Here is an 18,463-nt window from a genome sequence, read left to right as displayed (position 1 = left end):
AGGAATAGTTTAGGGGTGGATTGTATGAGATAGGGGAAGTTCTCTGTGGAGAGAACAAATAGGGGTTTTGGTTCAGAGAGGTGATGTGAGCATCATATTTTCAGGGAATGGGGGTAGATAATGGCATGTATCAAAGTAGAGAGAGAAAAGAAATAGTATAACTGAATAGCATATTTAGTGGCTTAGAGATAGAAGGTAACCAAATTTAGATATTTTGCTATAAACATTAAAAGGTATCTATAGAATATAATTTTTTTAAATGATATTTATTTAAAATAAATAAGGTGTTAACCTTTGATATAAGAGGTAAAAATTCCTTCAAAATATGATAATCCCTCTATTTCAATTTATGTGAACTTATTTGACTGGGCACGGAGTTTAAGAAAAGAGAGAAGACTTTTGAACTTGTGGTGTAAAATGAGGCATATATATTTTGTGTGGCTATAAATCATTGTATAAAGATAAATTGTTTCCAAATAAGGAAATGGGTCATTCTTTTTGGCACAGACCAAAAAGGAAATAAGTTCACATAAATTGAAACGGAGGAAGTATATAACTATAAAATAAAAGTTTGACCTTATATATGTAGCCTAATTTTTTGGCGAAGGGGGTTCGGATGAACGCCCTTCCGCCCCTGAATCTGCCCTTGCGCTGATGGATAGAAAATTAACATGAATAGGGTTGTTAACAAATATGGAAATGGTGGTAGAAGCTAACATGAAGGAACAATCTAGAAGGAGAAAATGAGAGAAGAATGAGATGAGAAGAGAACCAACTCACTTCATTTCTTCAAAAAAAACTGTGTTTTTTACAATATCCTACAGTATTTAACAAGCTAACTGCTTCTAACATTAACCAAATTTCACTAACTCCTAACTAACTGACTCTACTTAATATTACACTTAAGCTTAACTGTAGTTAGCTATCAGGTTTTCACTTAGCTGCTAGCCAACACTCCCCTTCAAGCTGATAATTCAAACAAGTTCTTCAATCCCATTTTGTTCAACAAGTATTTATGTTGAGCTTTTCCTAGACCCTTTGTGAGTAGATTTGGTAGTTGGTCTTCTGTATTCACACTCAGTTTTGAGCAGTCCTTGTTGACTTAGCTTTTCCCTCACAAAATGACAATCTATATCAATATGTTTTGTTCTCTCATGAAATATTGGATTGGTAGCTATTTGGATTTCTGCTTTGCTATCATATATTAGAGTTATAGCAACTCAATTTTGACACCTAGCTCACTGAACAACACTGTTAACCATATAACCTCTGCTGCACAAGATGCCATACTTTTAAACTCTACTTTTGCTGAACTTCTAGAGACAGTACTTTGCTTCTTAGACTTTCAGGATATTAATGCATTGCCAAATTTTACTAAGTACCCTGTAACTGATCTCTTTATTTGTATGCATGCCCCCTAGTCTGAATCACATTAAGCAATCAACTTATTTAATGATTCTTCAGGCATCAAAAGTCCCAAACTAGGTGCCTCCTTTATATATCTTACCACTCTCAGTGCTGCCTCCATGTGAGAGTTCTTAGGACAGTGTATGAATTGATTGAGGACCTGAACCACAAAAACAATGTCAAGCCTGGTCATAATAAGATACAATAGTCTTCCAACCAATGTTTGGTAAACACCAGGATTTTTGAGAGCTTCATCTAGGTGAGCATTATTAGTATTGAAACAACTGTCATACTCTATGGATGCTAATTTCTGATTCAGCTCTAATGGTGTTCCAGTTGGCTTTGCACCACTTAGACCTGACTCAGATATTAACTCTAGAGCATACTTCCTCTAACACATGAGAATTCCTTGTTTAGACCTTGCAAACTCAATGCCTAGGAAAATTTCAACTCTCCTAGATCCTTCATCTTGAACATTTTCTTGAGATCTATTCTAGTGTCACATATCAACTGGTTGTTATTTCCAGTGATCAAGAGATCATCTACCTACACAAGTATGATTACTATGTCATTCCCAGCCTTCTTTGTAAACAAAGAATAATCATAATGGCTTTGCTGAAATCCCATATAAAGTAAAGCTTCAGTCAACTTCATATTCCATTATCTTGGGACATGTTTAAGCCCATAAAGGGACTTGTGGAGTTTGCAGATCTTCTTGTAAGTCTCCCCTTGTCTAGCAAACCCCTTAGATATATGCATATAGACCTCTTAAATGAGATATTTATTAAAGAAAGCATTATGAACATCCATCTGAAAAATCAACCACTATTTAGAGGCATCCAATGCAATAATGGACCTGACAGTGACTATTTTAGGCATAGGAGAAAAGGTTTCACCATAATCCAAACCTTCATTTTGACTATACCTCTTAGCAACCAATCTATATTTGAACCTTTCTACCTTCCGAGATGTTTTATACTTAGTTCTGTATACCCACCTATAGCCAGTAGGTGTTTTTCCAGGTGGAAGATCTACAATGCTCCAGGTATGATTATCCAGCAATGCTTTAATCTCCAACTACATAAATTTTACCCATCTAGGATCAGTAACAAACTCTTTGAAAGTAGTTGGTTCTGAGAGAGCTGAGTAGGTTGTGAGAGCTTGTATGAAAGTTGGAGAGATGTGAGAGTAGTCTATATAGGAGGAGATGGGATAATTACACTTTGAGCCTTTGGAGGTGGTGACATTGTCTTGCATCCATAAAGGTGGCTTGCTTAGTCTGGAGTATCTTCTGCATTCTTCAAGAGGCTCAGTAGTATGTGATTGAATTGCAGATGTTTCAGTATTAGCATCATCCTTGTAGTCACTCATAGCAGGAATAATAGGCTTAGAGGCAATTGTGTCTGTAGTGAAGGAAGGATCTTCTGCAAAGGACTCTGATGATAGCTGATCTTCAATAGGCTCAGTTGAGTCTTCTACTGTAGGTGCCGAAGAGGAGATAGGACTTGCAGACAGATCCAAGATAGGAAAAACAAGAGTTCCTAAAGCTTTAACATACTTGAAAGGAAACACAATTTCATGGAACATAACATTTCTATTAATCATAAATGTTTTGGAGTGCAAGTTATACAATATATACCCCTTTTGAGTAGAGGAGTAACCTAAGAGCACAACAGGAATCGCTCTAGGTGAAAACCTGTCCAAAACTTTAGGAGTTGTTGTATAACACAGACTGTCAAATACTTTGAGATGGGATAAAGAAGGTAGATGCAAATACAACCTCTCAAAAGGTGATTTGTACCCAATTACTTTAAAAGGTAATCTGTTAAGTAAATACACTATTGTAGCAACCCATTTTCCCCAAAATATTAGAGGCACAACTGCTTGAAACCTCATAGATCTAGCCATTTCTGAAATAGATTTGTATTTTCTTTCTACCACCCTATTCTATTGCGGTGTGTAAACACATGTACTTTGATGGACAATACCAAGGCTAGACAATAAATGCTTGAACTCAGTACTAAAAAATTCACTTCCATTATCAGTCCTTAGAATTTTAACAGTAGTAGAGCACACACTGTTTGCCTGAGTAAGAAAATCTCTTAGGACTACAATTGCTTCTGACTTAGTGTTACGATCCAATCCTCTCTCCGTAAGATGTCGTAATGGCACCTAGTCTCTACGACTAGGTAAGACTAACATGTGCGGAAATAACCAAAAATGAAAGCAAAACCTTAACAACTAACATCAAAAGATATTTAAATAACTGATAGAAATGCTGCTCGGCATGTACAATAAACAACTCTTTAAATATACAAAGAATTTTCCCAAGATCCGGAACACCATAAGCCACAAGCTTCTAAGATTTTTGTCTAACTATTTTTATACATCAGTAACTAAAAAAAGTAACGGAGGAACAACATAAAAGGGATAGATGGGGACTCCGAGGTCTGCGAACGCGGGCTGATGTACCTTGAAATCTCCGGAGCAGTAGCAAGTATGCACTAATAGCTAGGCTGGTAGGAAGTACCTGGATCTGCACACAAAAATATGTACAGAAGAGTAGCATGAGTACACCACAACGGTACCCAGTAAGTGCCAAGACTAACCTCGGTCGAGTAGTGACGAGGTCAAGTCAGGGCCCTACTGGTAAATATAAATTAAATAAGATAGAATAAAAATATCGTAGTGTAATAAGAGACTGAAATTTAACAAAGAAGAAATCACAGAAGAATAACAGTACAATACACATGAGTAACAACAGAGGATCTCCCGAGATATCATCTCGTAGTCCCAAAAGTAAATGTGTAGGGGGATCTCCTGGGATACCATCCCGTAGTCCCAAAGTAAATATACAGGGGGATCTCCCGGGATATTGTCCCGTAGTCCCAAAGTAAATATGTAGGGGAATCTCCCGGGATACCGTCCTATAGTCCCAAAGTAAATACGTAGCTCAAAACGATGGAAATAATTGTTATAGTAAGAAATCCTGCAGTTTAGACTAAGTACAAGTCAAGGAAGAAGCAAGAATCCACTAAGCATGCTGCATAGAGTTCAGATAAGCATTAAGACATGTAGACATGATATTCTAGGTTAAACAGGATAACTACACATGCTAGTATAACTCAATTAAGGTGAAACATGCTATTATTCAGTACAAATCAGATTTTACAACAAAATAGCTTGTGTACGCACTCATCACTTCACGTACACGACACTCACATATCACAATAGTACCAAATCCTAAGGGGAGTTCCCCCGCACAAGGTTAGACAAAACACTTACCTTGAACCAAGCTCAATCAATCGGTAACAATGCCTTTCCACGATTTTCTGACTCCGAATGACCCAAATCTAGCCAAAAGCAATTACATACTATAAATACAATAATGAGAAACTAATCTAATTAATAAAATCAAAGTTAAATAAGAAATTAAAAAATCGCCCCAAAAAGTTGACCCGAGCCCACGACTCAAAATCGGGTAAAACTCATAAAATATAAACAATCATTCACTCATGAGTTCACTCGTACCAAAATTATCCAAATCCAATGTCAAAATCCCAATCAAAACTCAAAAAACTTAGTTGAAGAACTTCTCCCATTTTTTCCCCAAAATTTTCAACCCAAATCCGAAATTAAAGGATGAAATTAATGATAGATTAGTGGGATATAACCAAAATCAAGTGTAGAATCATTACCCAATCAATGTCTCTGAAAATCTCTCAAAATCTTGTCCAAATCCGAGCTCTCTATTCAAGTTTTGATAAAATGGCCAAACCCTCGATTTTGAAATGTTTAATACTACCCAGACATTCCTTTTTTGTGAATGCGGAAGAACTCTCGTGTTTGCGAAGAGAAAATTACTCCAGCCCAGAAATCCTTCATAGTGAATGTGAAGGTCACTCAACTCCACCCTACGCGAATGCGGGACCGACATCGCAAACGCGTAGGCAAAAGGTCCTGGGGACCCAGTTGGCCAGTACCTCTACGTGAACACGGGACCTCCATAGCGAACACGTAGACCAACTATCTTGGTGCTTTGCGAACGCGGGACCTCTATCGTGAATGCGAAGCACAAAATCTCACCTACTTCCAGTTCCTCTTTGCGAACGCGAGACTCCCCCCGCGAAGGCGAAGAAGGAAACTAGAACAGGAGAACACCAAAAATCTGCAATATTTGCCAAGTCCAAAATGATCCGTTAACCACCCAAAATCAACCCGAGGCCCCCAGGACCTCAACCAAACATACCCGCCAGTCCTAAAATACCATACAAACTTAGTCGAGCCTTTAAAACACATCAAAAAGCAACAAAAATATGAATCATCCTCCAATCCAAACTTAATGAACTTTGAAACTTCAAACTTTTACAACCGATGCCGAAACCTATCAAACCACGTCCAGTTAACCTCAAATTTTGCACACAAGTCATATTCGACATTATAGACCTACTCCAACTTCCGGAATCAGAATCCAACCCTGATATCAAAAAGTTCACTTCCGGTCAAACTTCCCAAAAAAATTGACTTTCGCTATTTCAAGCCTAAATCAGCTACATACGTCCATTTCACAATCAGGTCACGCTCCTAAGTCCAAAATCACCCAACGGATCTAATAGGACTAGTGAAACTCCATTCTGAAGTCATCTTCACACAATTCCAACTACACTCAAAATCCTAAGACTTAAGCTTCCATTTTAGAGACTAAGTGTCCCAAAATACTCTTAAAAAAAACCTCCCGATGTAAATAGGGGATCGGTGCTGATATACTTGAAATGACTAGCTCGGTTGTTACACTTAGAGTTTAAGAGAAAAATCCAAGTAAATATGCTATGGTCATCAACTATGGTGACAAAGTACCTTTTACTATCATGTGTAGAAGGACATAGTGTAATATGTGGCCCGATGTCTAAATTGCTAGCAGTTGAAGTATGAGCATCAGTGACCGGGTAGATTGCTTCAGAAGTTAGAGAATCCGGAGTGGAAATGGGAGAGATCCCTATGGATTTTGTTGTTGGACTCCCACGGACTCAGCAGAAGTTTGATGCAGTATGGGTGATTGTGGATAGGCTGACCAAGTCAGCTCATTTCCTTCCTATGATGATTACCTATTCTTCTAAGCAGCTGGCTCGAGTTTATATCTGTGAGATTGTTAGACTTCATGGCATGCCGGTATCTATCATCTCTGACTAGGGTACATAGTTTACATCACGGTTCTGGAGAGTCGCATAATATGAGTTGGGTACTTGGGTGGATTTGAGCATATCATTTCACCCTCAGATGGATGGACAGTCCGAACGCACTATTCAGATTCTTGAGGATATACTTAGTGTGTGTGATAAAGTTTGGAGGTTCTTGGGATCAGTTTTTGCCACTTACGGAGTTAGCCTACACCAACAATTATCAATCCAGCATTCAGATGACACTGTATGAGGCTCTGTATGGTAGGCGGTGTCGGTCCCTAGTGGACTTGTTCGAGCCGGGCAAGGCCAGATTGTCGTACCCTTTTTTCCCTCTGCGGGGAAGAAGTCCAGGTTTCAACATTCATGGGGTGTAATGACTCGTTTCCTTTTGTGAATTGGGTATTTGAAGAGTTGTCACCTAATGAATTATGGTGCGTTAGGGCACCTAGAATGATTAACTCTTGGGTTGGTTTGAATTACCAGAGATTAGGGTAAGAGCTCGAAATAACCTCAAGGGAAAGGTGTTAGGCACCCCTCTTGGTCCACAACTGTGGGTCCCGGCCGAACTTATATTCACAAATTAGTCCATACAAATAGTCGAATCAAATAAGTTATGTGTAAAGCATATTGAACAATTCAAGTAGTGAAATAAAGGTTTGAACAAATTATAAACAAACAAAGTTTTAAACAAGGAGAGGATTTGGGGTAAGGAGGGGTCCTAGGTTGTTTATCCTATAGGATCACCCCACGCAATGTCCGGTAAATACTCCTCCATGAGGGGCTACACATAACATTAACGCGTAGTCATCATATCCCATGTCTACCCTTCCCATCCCCTTATTGGTCATGCAAAAATGAGTGTTTGGTCAATGATTCCTATTGCGTGCTGCTACCCATCCCTTCTTAATGGTCTCAGAGGGAGTTAGGACCTTTACCTATAGTTAGTTCTAGACGTACTCCTAAGGTTTAGAAGGCTAAAAAATTCTAAGGCGATAGTCAAAACATTTAGGATTTTTACACATAATGGGAGCAATTAAGAGGCTTAAAGTTTCCTCCTCAAACAAACATACAAGAAGCATGACTCAAACACAGTTAAGGTCTTTATTAATCAAAGTCCTAAAGCAGGATCTCTAAGTGAATATGCAAAAATAGACCAAACTTTCAGATACAGAAGTTATAACCTAGTAGCTGCCTAGGGCCTCTTCTTTAAAAGCTTATAGAAATCAGAACTTTGAATAACAGAAATAGCTTCAGAGAAATGCAGGTTTTGAAAATGACCTAAGGCTTACCTATATGTAGTACTGTGTCTATGTTAATGCTAAAACAAACAGGTTTTTGAAATAGACCCTTTTAGTACCTATAGGCAGGATATCTAATGAGATTAAAACAATTTTGAAAGGACTAATTTTAGAAAATGTTGACACTTATTAAGACTGGTTTTAAGAAGCAATCTAGGTGAAATGAAATTGATCTATTGGTCTAATTAGAATTACCAGACAGAATTGCGAGTATAGATCCCTAGAGACATGATATCTAGGCGTATTACTATTTTTAGTCAATCCGCAGTAACATATGAAAGGCTTATTGAAGCTTAATCGGAATTAGGTCATATAGGCATGGTATCTATACTTGAATTGATTTAAAACATGATGGCTTGGAACCTAGAAACATGGTTTCTAACATGACAAATGCAGAATTTATGAACATGGATTCTATCTGATGCAAACGACGTTAAAAGTAAAGTCCTTATAGGCATGATTTCTATTTGATGCAGAGGAAATTAAAAGTGGAATCCTATAGGCATGATTATCTATTATGCAAAAGCAACCAGATACAATAAGGATAAAAACCCTACAGACATGTTTTCTAGTGAGTGAAGCAGGCAGATTTGAAAATAAATCCTATGAGCAGGATTTCTACCCATGTTACCCCACAAGATATACATCTACCCACCCTTTTACTAAATACCCCAAATATCTATTTACAAATTATTACAGTCCAATAAATGAATTACATAAATAAAAAGGAAAACCAAGAAGCTATTCTATAGGGAGCCTGCAATTAGGCCCAAGTTTCCCAAAACCTCCAATGGTCTCACAAGCCTCATTTCCATAGACAAATTAGAGTCTTGGTACATCAAAGTTACCTAAGGGTCTCAAGGACCCCAAGCAATGCTTACACCTAGACTTAGTAGCCAAGCATTGAACTAGTGCAGTGTAGAAAGGCCAACCTCAATATGCCAAAGTTCAGAGGGTTCTCAAGAGGATCCCAAGGCAGTACACATACTAGAGAGGGAAAAACTTATTAAGTAAGAGTAAAGTGAAAGTGCATGACACAAATTGAAAGATGTTTGTTAAGGACTGGACTTAAAAGTCTGTTTGAAAGCAGTTAGTAAAGTAATGGAGATTGTTTGAAAAGGTTGGAGTGATAAACCAAATCAGGAACTCAGGATAGGATTACACACAGAATCCAAATGGATTCAATAGTCACATAAGAAGTCAAATGGCTTTGGGGATACACAAGCATTTGACTGCAAACATATAACCCTGGCAAGGGTATTTGGATTGGTTTGGACATTCTCAGCAATAACTGAAACTGGCATAATCGCAAACTAATCAGGGAGAATATAAACACATAGGGGAATAGGGATTTGGGACTCATAAGAATGGTAAGCACACAGTAGATTAAAAACAATTGTCCAGGCATGCTTGAATCACACAAGGGAACACATAAATTTAAAGGGAGTGGAGTCATACTAGAATGCCTAACTACAAACTTCACAACAGAACCACAAGTAAAAGCAGGCTAGAAATAAAAGAAACTTAAACAAGAAGATAAACATGTTATTGTTGAGACTTTAAATTAAACTAGGACATACCAGTGAAGAGAAGTAAGTAGAATGAAAGAATCTAAGAGCACAGATGATTAGCCTTGGCTTGCAGCTGGATAATAGTAGAAAATAACACAAGGAAGAGAGGAGAACAAAGATTTTAATAAGAGAGAACGTTTTTGAAATCCAAGTGTTCGTCCCTTGTTTGCGAAAACTTAGAGAATTTATAGTTGAAAGTAGGTAGTAGAATAAGGTAAAAATCATAGTAGTACACTGATTTAAGAACTCGGAATCAATCAATTAGAGAATCAAGGAAGTTCTTCCTTAAGTTAAGGGAATCAAGGTCAAACGGGAAGATTTAGTACCATACAAGGGAGGAAGAGGAATCAATGCATAATTTAATAAGGAAGGAGCCAGGGTTCAGTAGGCATATAGTAGTCAATTAGGACCAAATTTAGAAAGACCCAATTAAGGAAAGACTAATTAAACTAAAGTACCATAGTAAATAAGGTAATGAAATCAGTTAATTCAAACAGACGAGTAGAATTCTAGGGCTTTGAAGAAAGATCTTCCAATTACCAACAATTAAGGAAAATCAGAGTCAATCAAGGGGAGTCATGATTCTGCATACTTCAACATATAAATAGAGACGAATGAACAGAAGTAGCAAACAAACAAGGTCAATTATATAGGAAGAAAGAAACAAGAGATGAGCGAACACCATCATATAAAGGTGATATAAGTAGGCTAAAGATTCATCAGAACATATTCAAAGCATGGTGACCATGAGAGATTAACAAGAACCAGGTAAACAGGCTAACACATAAACGAAGTGAAGAGAATCATGCTAACACACATAGAAACAAAGTAAAGAAAATCGTGCTAACACGTATAGAAACAAAGTAGAGAAAACCATGCTAACACACAGAAACAAGTAGAGAAAATCATGCTAACACAAGTAAAGAGAATCATGCTAACACACAAAAACAAGTAAAGAGAATCGTGCTAACACACAGAAACAAGTAAAGAAAAATCTTTAAAAATTAGGGCTTTTAACAGAGTTGAGTTGAAAAGCAATAGGAATATAGAATCAGTCAAAATAAACAAGGGAAAAAGGTTAAATCATAAAGAAATCAGTCAAAATAGGTACAGAAAGAACTCTGAGAAACTCTAATTTCCAAAGAAAGTAAAAACAGTTTAGAGTAGAAGATCTTTCGGAAGAAAGCTCGAGAATAAGCAAATCATAGAAGGAAACAGGCTTAAAGCATAAAAATAACATAGATTTGAGAGATCCAGAAGAGAGTTAGGTTTTAAAAGGAAACCTAAGTAGAATCGAAAGAACATGCTGTAACTTCACAAATCGTAACACACATGGTGTGATTTTGTCCAAAATCACACCAGAGAAGCCTCGAACAACAAAATCAGAAACCCTAGGTCCAAATCGACTTGACCCAGGACCCTTCAGGGCCTTAGATATGAGGAGCAAGGCGGTGGAGTGACCATTGGAGGCTTGGCGCTTGAGAGATAGTCGCCGGAGATGACCGGAGAAAGAGGTGAGTGGAGGAGTCTAGGGTTAGGTTTGAGATAAGAGTGGAGATGGGAGAGCATCTGAAGGCGGCGAATTGGAGAAATGATTAGGGTTAGGAGGGTTGGTTAGAATTAAAAAAGGAAGGGAATTATTTGGACCGTTGATATGGGAGATCAACGGTCATGATTCAAATGGGTAGGTAGGTTCCAGGTTTGGGTAAGGGTTAATAGGGTATGGGTCGGGTTATCAATTGTAAAATTGGGTTGGGAATGGGGGTCCGATTTGGCTATAATTGAAAGCCAAATGGGGCTATTATTTAAATAACCGATATTTCCCTATTTTAATTTATAAAAATAATAGGTAGTTTCTGAAAAATAATTTAAGGTGCAAAAATGATTTAAAATGCATAATTAACATTTTAAAAATATAGGAACTAATTTTATGCACATAAAATATAATTATATCTTAAAATGGGCTAACATTGCAATTATATGCAATTTAGCTTTAAAAATACTAAATATAATTGTAAAAATACATAAAAATTATATTAACCATATTTTGGCATAAATATATAAATACAATAAATGAATTATCAAAACAATAATTTTGGAAGTAATTATTGGGGAGTTTATGGATAAAAAGGGAGAAAATAAATCAATTTAAGCCCTTAAAATTATGGAAAAAATAATGAAAGCCTTGTGTATGCTTATATATGCATATATATGCTATTTTGAAAGTTTTTATGCATATTTAAAATATATAGAGAATAATTGGGTATCAACATAGATTATTGGGTACAAACTTGGTTTAGGATACCTTGGAGAAGGTTAAGGTGATTCAGGATAGACTTCGCACAGCCCAGTCCAAACAGAAGAGTTATGCAGACCGGAATGTTCGCGATGTTGCATTCATGGTTGGAGAGCGGGTCTTACTCCAGGTTTTGCCTATGAAAGGCGTTTTGAGGTTCGGAAAGGGGGGCAAGCTGAGCCCAAGGTTTTTTGGCCCCTTTGAGGTGTTGAGGCAAGTTGGGGAGGTTGCTTATGAGCTTTCCTTGCCTCCTAGCTTAGTAGGAGTTCATCCGATATTTCATATTTCGATGCTCCGGAGGTATCATGACGATCCATCTCACGTATTGGATTTCAGCTCAGTCTAGTTGGATAAGGATCTATCATATGTTGAGGAACCAATGGCTATTTTGGACAGGCAGGTTCGAAAGATAAGGTCAAAGAACATTGCATCAGTAAAGGTTCAGTGGCAGGGTCAGCCGGTCGAGGAGGTGAAGACTGAACAGGATATGTGCAGCCATTACCCTCACCTTTTAACCACTTCAGGTATGTCTCTATGCTCGTTCGAGGACGAACGATTATTTTAAGACGGGGAGGATGTAACGACCCGGCCGGTCGTTTTGAGTGTATTAGCCCCGATCCCTTATTAATTTCTTTCCCCATATCTATTTCTGCTATTGTGACTTGTCGGGAGGCTTCGTTTTGTTTTTTGGAGCGTTCTGAGACACATAGTCCCTAAATGGGAGCTTAAGCCTTAGGATTTGGACCATAGTCATAACTATGTGAAAACGACTCCAGAATGGAGTTTCGTTGATTCCGTTAGCCCCGTTGGGTGATTATGGGCTTAGGGGCGTGTCCGGATTGTGTTTTGGAGGTCCGTAGCTCATTTAGGCTTGAAATTGCAAAAATCGAATATTTGGAGATTTGGACCGGTCGTGGAATTTTAGATATCAGGGTCAGAATCTAATTACGAAAGTTGGACTAGGTCCATAGTGTTGAATATGACTTGTGTGAAAAATTTGAGGTCATTCGGACGTGGTTTGATATGTTTCGGCATCGGTTGTAGAATTTTGAAGTTTTAAGTTCTTTAAGTTTGATTTGGAGGGTGATTCGTGATTTTAGCATTGTTTGATGTGATTTGAGGGCTCTAATAAGTTTGTATGATGTCTTAGGATTGGTTGGTATGTTTGGTTGAGGTCTTGGGGGCCTCGGGTGAGTTTCGGGTGCTTGACGGATCAAGATTGAAATTGTGTTGTTGCTGAAGTGATTAGGTTTCTGGTGTTTTCGCACCTGCTGTGGGGAGACCGCAGGTGTAGAATCGCACGTGCGGAGGGGAGGGCGCAAATGCAAAATTTGGAGACTTGGCTAGGAATCGCAGGTGCAAGGGTAATACCACATCTGTGATGCCTGCAGATGCGCCTAAGGAATTGCAGATGCGGCGTAGGACCGAAAAAGTGAACAATTTTTGCAGGAGCGTTCACGCAGGTGCGGCCCTATTTTCCGTAGATGCGGACCCATCCTTCATAAGTGATTTTCACACCTGCAATGGATTTTCCGTAGTTGCGGTTTTCGGCTCGTAGAAGCGAGTTTGCTGGGCAGAAAAGAGAGAGTTTCAAGGGTTTGAATTCATTCTTCATTTTTGGACTTGAGAGCTCGAAATTTGGCGATTTTTTGATGGATTTTCAGAGAGAGTTTTGGGATAACAATTCCTAACTTGATTTTGGTTTTATTTCATTAATCCATCATTGTTTTCTTCATTAAATTAAGGAATTTAGGTGAGAAGTTGGGAAAATGGGGGAAAAGTTCTTCAACCGAATTTTTGAGTTTTGATTGGAATTTAGACATGATTTGGATAATTTTGGTACGAGTGAACTCTTGAGTGAATGGGTGTTCATAATTTGTGACTTTTAACCGATTCCGAGACGTGGGCCTAGGGATGCGTTTTGGGTTATTTTTCTAATTTCTCGCGTTAGATTTGAATTCATTAGCTAGATTAGTTCCTTGTAGTTATATTTATGTTATGAAATTGATTTTGGCTAGATTTGACCCACTCGGAGGCGGATATTCGTGAGAAAGGCATTGTGACTAATTGATTGAGCTAGGTTCGAGGTAAGTGGTTTGCCTACTCTTGCGTGGGGGAAACTCCCCTTAGGACTTGGTACTGTTTTGATATGTAAGCGCCGTGTACGTGAGGTGATGAGTATGTACACGAGCTATTTGTTGTAAAACTCCATTTTCACTAAGTCATAACCTGGTTTTCCTTATTTGAACTACTAGCATATGTAACTATCCTGTTTAGTTTAGAATAGCATGACTACGTGTTTAACTGCCTATCTGAACTCTATACAACATGTTTAATGAAATTCCCTGCCTTCCTTAACTTGAACTTAGTCTAAACTGTAGGTTTTCTTGCTGCAACTGTTTCTGTTAGTTGAGCTGCATATTTACTTTGGGACTACGAAACGGTATTCCGGGAGACCCCCCTGTACTGCATATTTACTTTGGGACTACGGAATGGTATTCCGGGAGATCCCCATATATATTTACATTTGGCACTACGAGACGGTATCTCAGAAGATCCCATGTTGTTAACTCTATGTTCTAAGATATTATCTTTCTATGATTCTATTCCTGTTAGATTTCCATATTTATTTTACTGTGATATTTTATTTTGTCTTATTTCATTATATTTATACCAGTAGGGCCCTGACCTGATCTCGTCACTACTCGATCGAGGTTAGGCTTGACACTTACTGTGTACCGTTGAGGTGTACTCATGCCCTTCCCTGCACATGTTTTTCGTGTGCAGATCCGAGTACCACATATCAGCCGCATCCGCAAACCTCGGAGTCCCTCTCTATTCTTCCCATGTTAAACAATTCTTGTATTTTCTTCTTTTTGTTAGATTCTGCAGTATAGAAGTACTATTTCCTTCTGTAGCTTGTGACTCATGATATTCCAGGGTTTGGGAGAGTTTATGTACCCTTCGAGAGTGGTTATTGTATATGCCAAGCGACATCTTATTTTCTTATTAAAGAAATTTACCTATTAGTTCTTAGCTTTTATGTTTTCGTTTCTTTTTTCGCAGATATTAGGCTTACCTAATCGTAGAGACTAGGTGTCGTCACGATAGTTCATAGAAGGAGAACTTGGGCCATGATAGCTTCGCTAGCCGCAGGTGCGAGCTCGCAGAAGCGAACCTATTACCGCAGAAGCGGCCCAATGCGGGCTGCCTAGTGAGTGCAGAAGCGGGGCAAGTACCGCACCTGCGGAGGCACATGTGTGAAGAAGGCCATCACAGGAGCGGACTGAGGTCGCAGGTGCAACACGTGCACCGCAGAAGCGGTCTCGCTGAAGTGACATGCTAATCAAAGAAGTGAGGGAGCCAGCTGAGAGAAGGACCACATCTGCGAGGCCCTTTCTGCAGATGCGGCATTTGAGTTGCAGAAGCAAAAAAAACATTGGGGCTGAAGGGTTTATTTAATACGGGACTTAGGCCATTTGGCTCATTTTTCATTCATCTCTTGGGCGATTTTGGAGCTCTTGGAAGGGGTTTTCACCTAGCACTTTGAGGTAAGTAATTTCCACATAATATGAGTTAAATACATAGATTTTGGATAATTTTAACATGTAAATTTGTGAAAATTATGGGTTTAGATGGAAAACCTAGGTTTCGATAAAAATGAACCACGAAAATGATTATGGAAATTAGTGAAAGTTACATATTTAAGTTCATGAGGTAATGGGTAACAACTTTCTTCAAAAGTTTCCGGAATCTGGGCACGTGACCCGAGGGTAAATTTTAGGAATTCTTCAATTGGGGTTGGGTAATCACTTTAATAGTTAGGATATGAACTTTTGGACATGTATTGATTATTTTATATAATATTTGACTACTTTCGATTCGTTTGGCATCGGGTTGAGGGTTTGAAGCATATTTGTGGACCGGAAAGTAAGCTTTGAGATGAGGTAAGTCTTTTCTAACCTTGTAAGAGGGAATTAACTCCATAAGTAAATTGAATTAATATGTGCTTATATTTGTGGGAGGCTACGTGTGCACGAGGTGACGGGAGTTCGTTCCTAGTCACTAATTATGCTCATATCCAGATAGTTTAGGGTCCAAATCATGTTATACTTGCGATGTTTGCACCCTACTTGTTAATTAAGTGCTTAAATTATATTGAAACATGATAAAGGAATTGTAAAAGGTCGAATTTCATATACTTGAGTTTTGGATGGGTTACTTGACCGTTAATAAGAATTGGTACTTCTTGGAATTTTATCCTCTTAATAATCTTGGAATCAGTTGTTTATAAAGTATTTTCTCTTGTTGTGGAGCAGGCCGAATGCCTCGGCAGTAGAATAGATGCATCTATAGTTCGTGTCGTTCGACCCTCGGCAGTGCACAATATATATGTTTATATTTTGGATCGGGCCGTACGACCCCGACATAATTCGTGCGTAATAATACTTGGAGCCCAATTATACATGATATTATTTCATTGGCTCATGAGTTAAATTGTTAAATGATGAAAATTGATTTAGGATTTACTATTAGTGAAAGAATTGTTTATTTAATCCTTGTTATTGAGTTTTCAGCTTCATTTATTTAGCCCATGCAAAATTATAATTTTGTTATTTTATTGTTAGCCCATAGTAAGTGTCGAAGTCGACCCTCGTCACTACTTCTTTGAGGTTAGACTAGATACTTACTGGGTACATATTATTTATGTGCTCGTGCTATACTTCTGCACTACCCGTGCAGGATCTGAGGTAGGTTCATGTGGTTATCATCCCGACGTGCACTCCTGATTCTCCGAGACTTCATGGTGAGCTGCTTTCCGAGCCCATCCCGCAACACCTGAAGTCTTTATGTTGCATTTACTTTTTGTCTACTTCATTTCAAACAGTAGTTTAATATTCTTTTGTATATTCTACTAGTAACTCATACTTGTGACACCATATATTGGAAATTATGCTAGTAGACACATGATAATTTTTGGATATTTACATATCTCATTTGCTCTTAAAATTATTTATCTCTCATTTTATTAAATTCTTACTTCCTATTTATGCACAAACTAAATATCAGTTATTTCTAAAATATTAAAAGAAACAATCATGTGGTTAGTTCACTGTTGGCTTGCCTAGCGGTAACGTTGGACGCCATCACGGCCTATAAGAGAATTTGGGTCGTGACATGTGAAAATCCCAACTTTTGGATATTTTAATATTTGGGCGTCAGGTGCTCTTCGTGTTTGCGAAGAATACTGGCCAAAAGGACATCGTGTTCACGATAAACCATTTTCGTTCACGAAGGCTTAGCTCCCCCTTACCTTCGCGTTCGCGAGCCATAACCCGCGTTCGCATAGAGTAACAACCCAACCTCCCCCACAAAGCTTCGCGTTCGCGGAAAGCATGTCGTGTTCACGAAGGGTAAGCACCCCTCCACTTTGTACACAAGTGTAATGACATCATAAGAACTCGCTCGCACGATCAAACCACCAAAATAACATCTGGAACTACGAATCGGACATCAAACTACATGAAATTTCAAAGAAAACTCAAGAAACTCTAAAATCACAATCAAGCATCCGAATCCTATCAAACCAACTTTGATTTGCACCAAATTTTGCAGACAAGTTTCAAATAGGAAAATGGACTTATGCCAAGTCCCAAAACCAAAATCCGAATCCAATAGTCAAAAAGTCAACCTATGGTCAAACCTAGGAAGTTTCCAAACCTTCAATTTACTAGCTTTCGGCAAAACAAGTCAAATCAACCTAGAGACCTCCGAATTTAATTTCGGGCATACGCCCAAGTCTAAAATTATGATACGGATCTACTGGGATCATGTCACGACCCTAAAACCGACTCAGTCGTGATGGCGCCTATCGTGAAACTAGGTCAGCCGACACAACTCCCGAATTAACCATTAATCAATAAAAGCCATTTTTAAGTCTTTAATTAATCGAATATTTCATAATGAAAGTCTAAATGAATAGTGCGGAATAAATACACAAGCCCGACATCGGGGTGTCACAAGTCACGAGCATCTACTATGGTCTGAATACAATGAAGAGTCTGAAAATATACTAAAAATAGTCTAAGGAAGACAAGAGGGAGAAAAGTAGGGCCGCGAACGTCGAGCGGCTACCTTGCTAACTCCGATGACTCTGCCACTGAGCAATCAACACCCGCTATCGGGTCCAGAAATATCTAAATCTGCACACACGGTACAGAGAGTAATGTGAGTAAGCCTCAGTAAGTAATAAAAGTAAATAAAACCTGAGCAGTAAGAAAACACGTAAACCACATCAAAACGCTACAAAAAATGCAAGATATTTCCAACATAGTACAAAAATCATTTACTTCGTAAATCATGCTCAGTTTTGGTAAAATATTTTAAAAACAATTTTCAATAGTTTCAAACGAGTGATAAAACAGTGATTAAACATGATAGAAACGTAAATAGCCCTTCGGCGAAAATATGTACCATAAATCGCCCCTCGGGCATAATATCCCAGCCCCTCGGGCTACCTCACAATCACTCGTAATTAGCCCCCCGAGAATAACATAAATCAAGAACCGCCCCTCGGGAAATAACATGGAACAACATCAACTCCTCGAGCAATAACATGGAACAACATCAGCCCCTCGGGCTATATCACATCTCACACTGGGTACCCGCGCTCATTGGGGGTGTACAGACTTCGGGAGGGGCCCCTTACGG

General features: G+C 38.5%; 1 protein-coding gene across 1 annotated transcript; it reads right to left on the bottom strand.

Moving 5' to 3' along the window:
- Window positions 1-1,432: 1,432 nt before the first annotated feature.
- LOC142182060 (uncharacterized) lies at window positions 1,433-3,315 on the bottom strand. The gene is made up of 3 exons (XM_075255952.1): window positions 2,500-3,315; window positions 1,972-2,022; window positions 1,433-1,798 (listed from the first exon to the last, which is right to left on the bottom strand). The coding sequence occupies exons 1-3, from the start codon at window positions 3,313-3,315 to the stop codon at window positions 1,433-1,435; spliced, it is 1,233 nt and encodes a 410-aa protein (XP_075112053.1).
- Window positions 3,316-18,463: the final 15,148 nt, after the last annotated feature.

This window comes from Nicotiana tabacum, chromosome 6, assembly GCF_000715075.1.
Source record: "Nicotiana tabacum cultivar K326 chromosome 6, ASM71507v2, whole genome shotgun sequence".
Classification (NCBI taxonomy): domain Eukaryota; kingdom Viridiplantae; phylum Streptophyta; class Magnoliopsida; order Solanales; family Solanaceae; genus Nicotiana; species Nicotiana tabacum.
The sequence above is the reverse complement of the archived record's forward strand: the minus strand, read 5'-3'. Positions and strand labels throughout refer to the sequence as shown.

Coding starts and splice junctions, on each gene's coding strand:
- LOC142182060 (XM_075255952.1), bottom strand. CDS start 3,315: ATGGCTAGATCTATGAGGTTTCAAGCAGTTGTGCCTCTAATATTTTGG. Junction 2,023..2,499: donor TTGTTACTGATCCTAGATGG/GTAAAATTTATG, acceptor ATGGGATTTCAG/CAAAGCCATTATGATTATTC. Junction 1,799..1,971: donor AGAAGGCTGGGAATGACATA/GTAATCATACTT, acceptor CTCATGTGTTAG/AGGAAGTATGCTCTAGAGTT.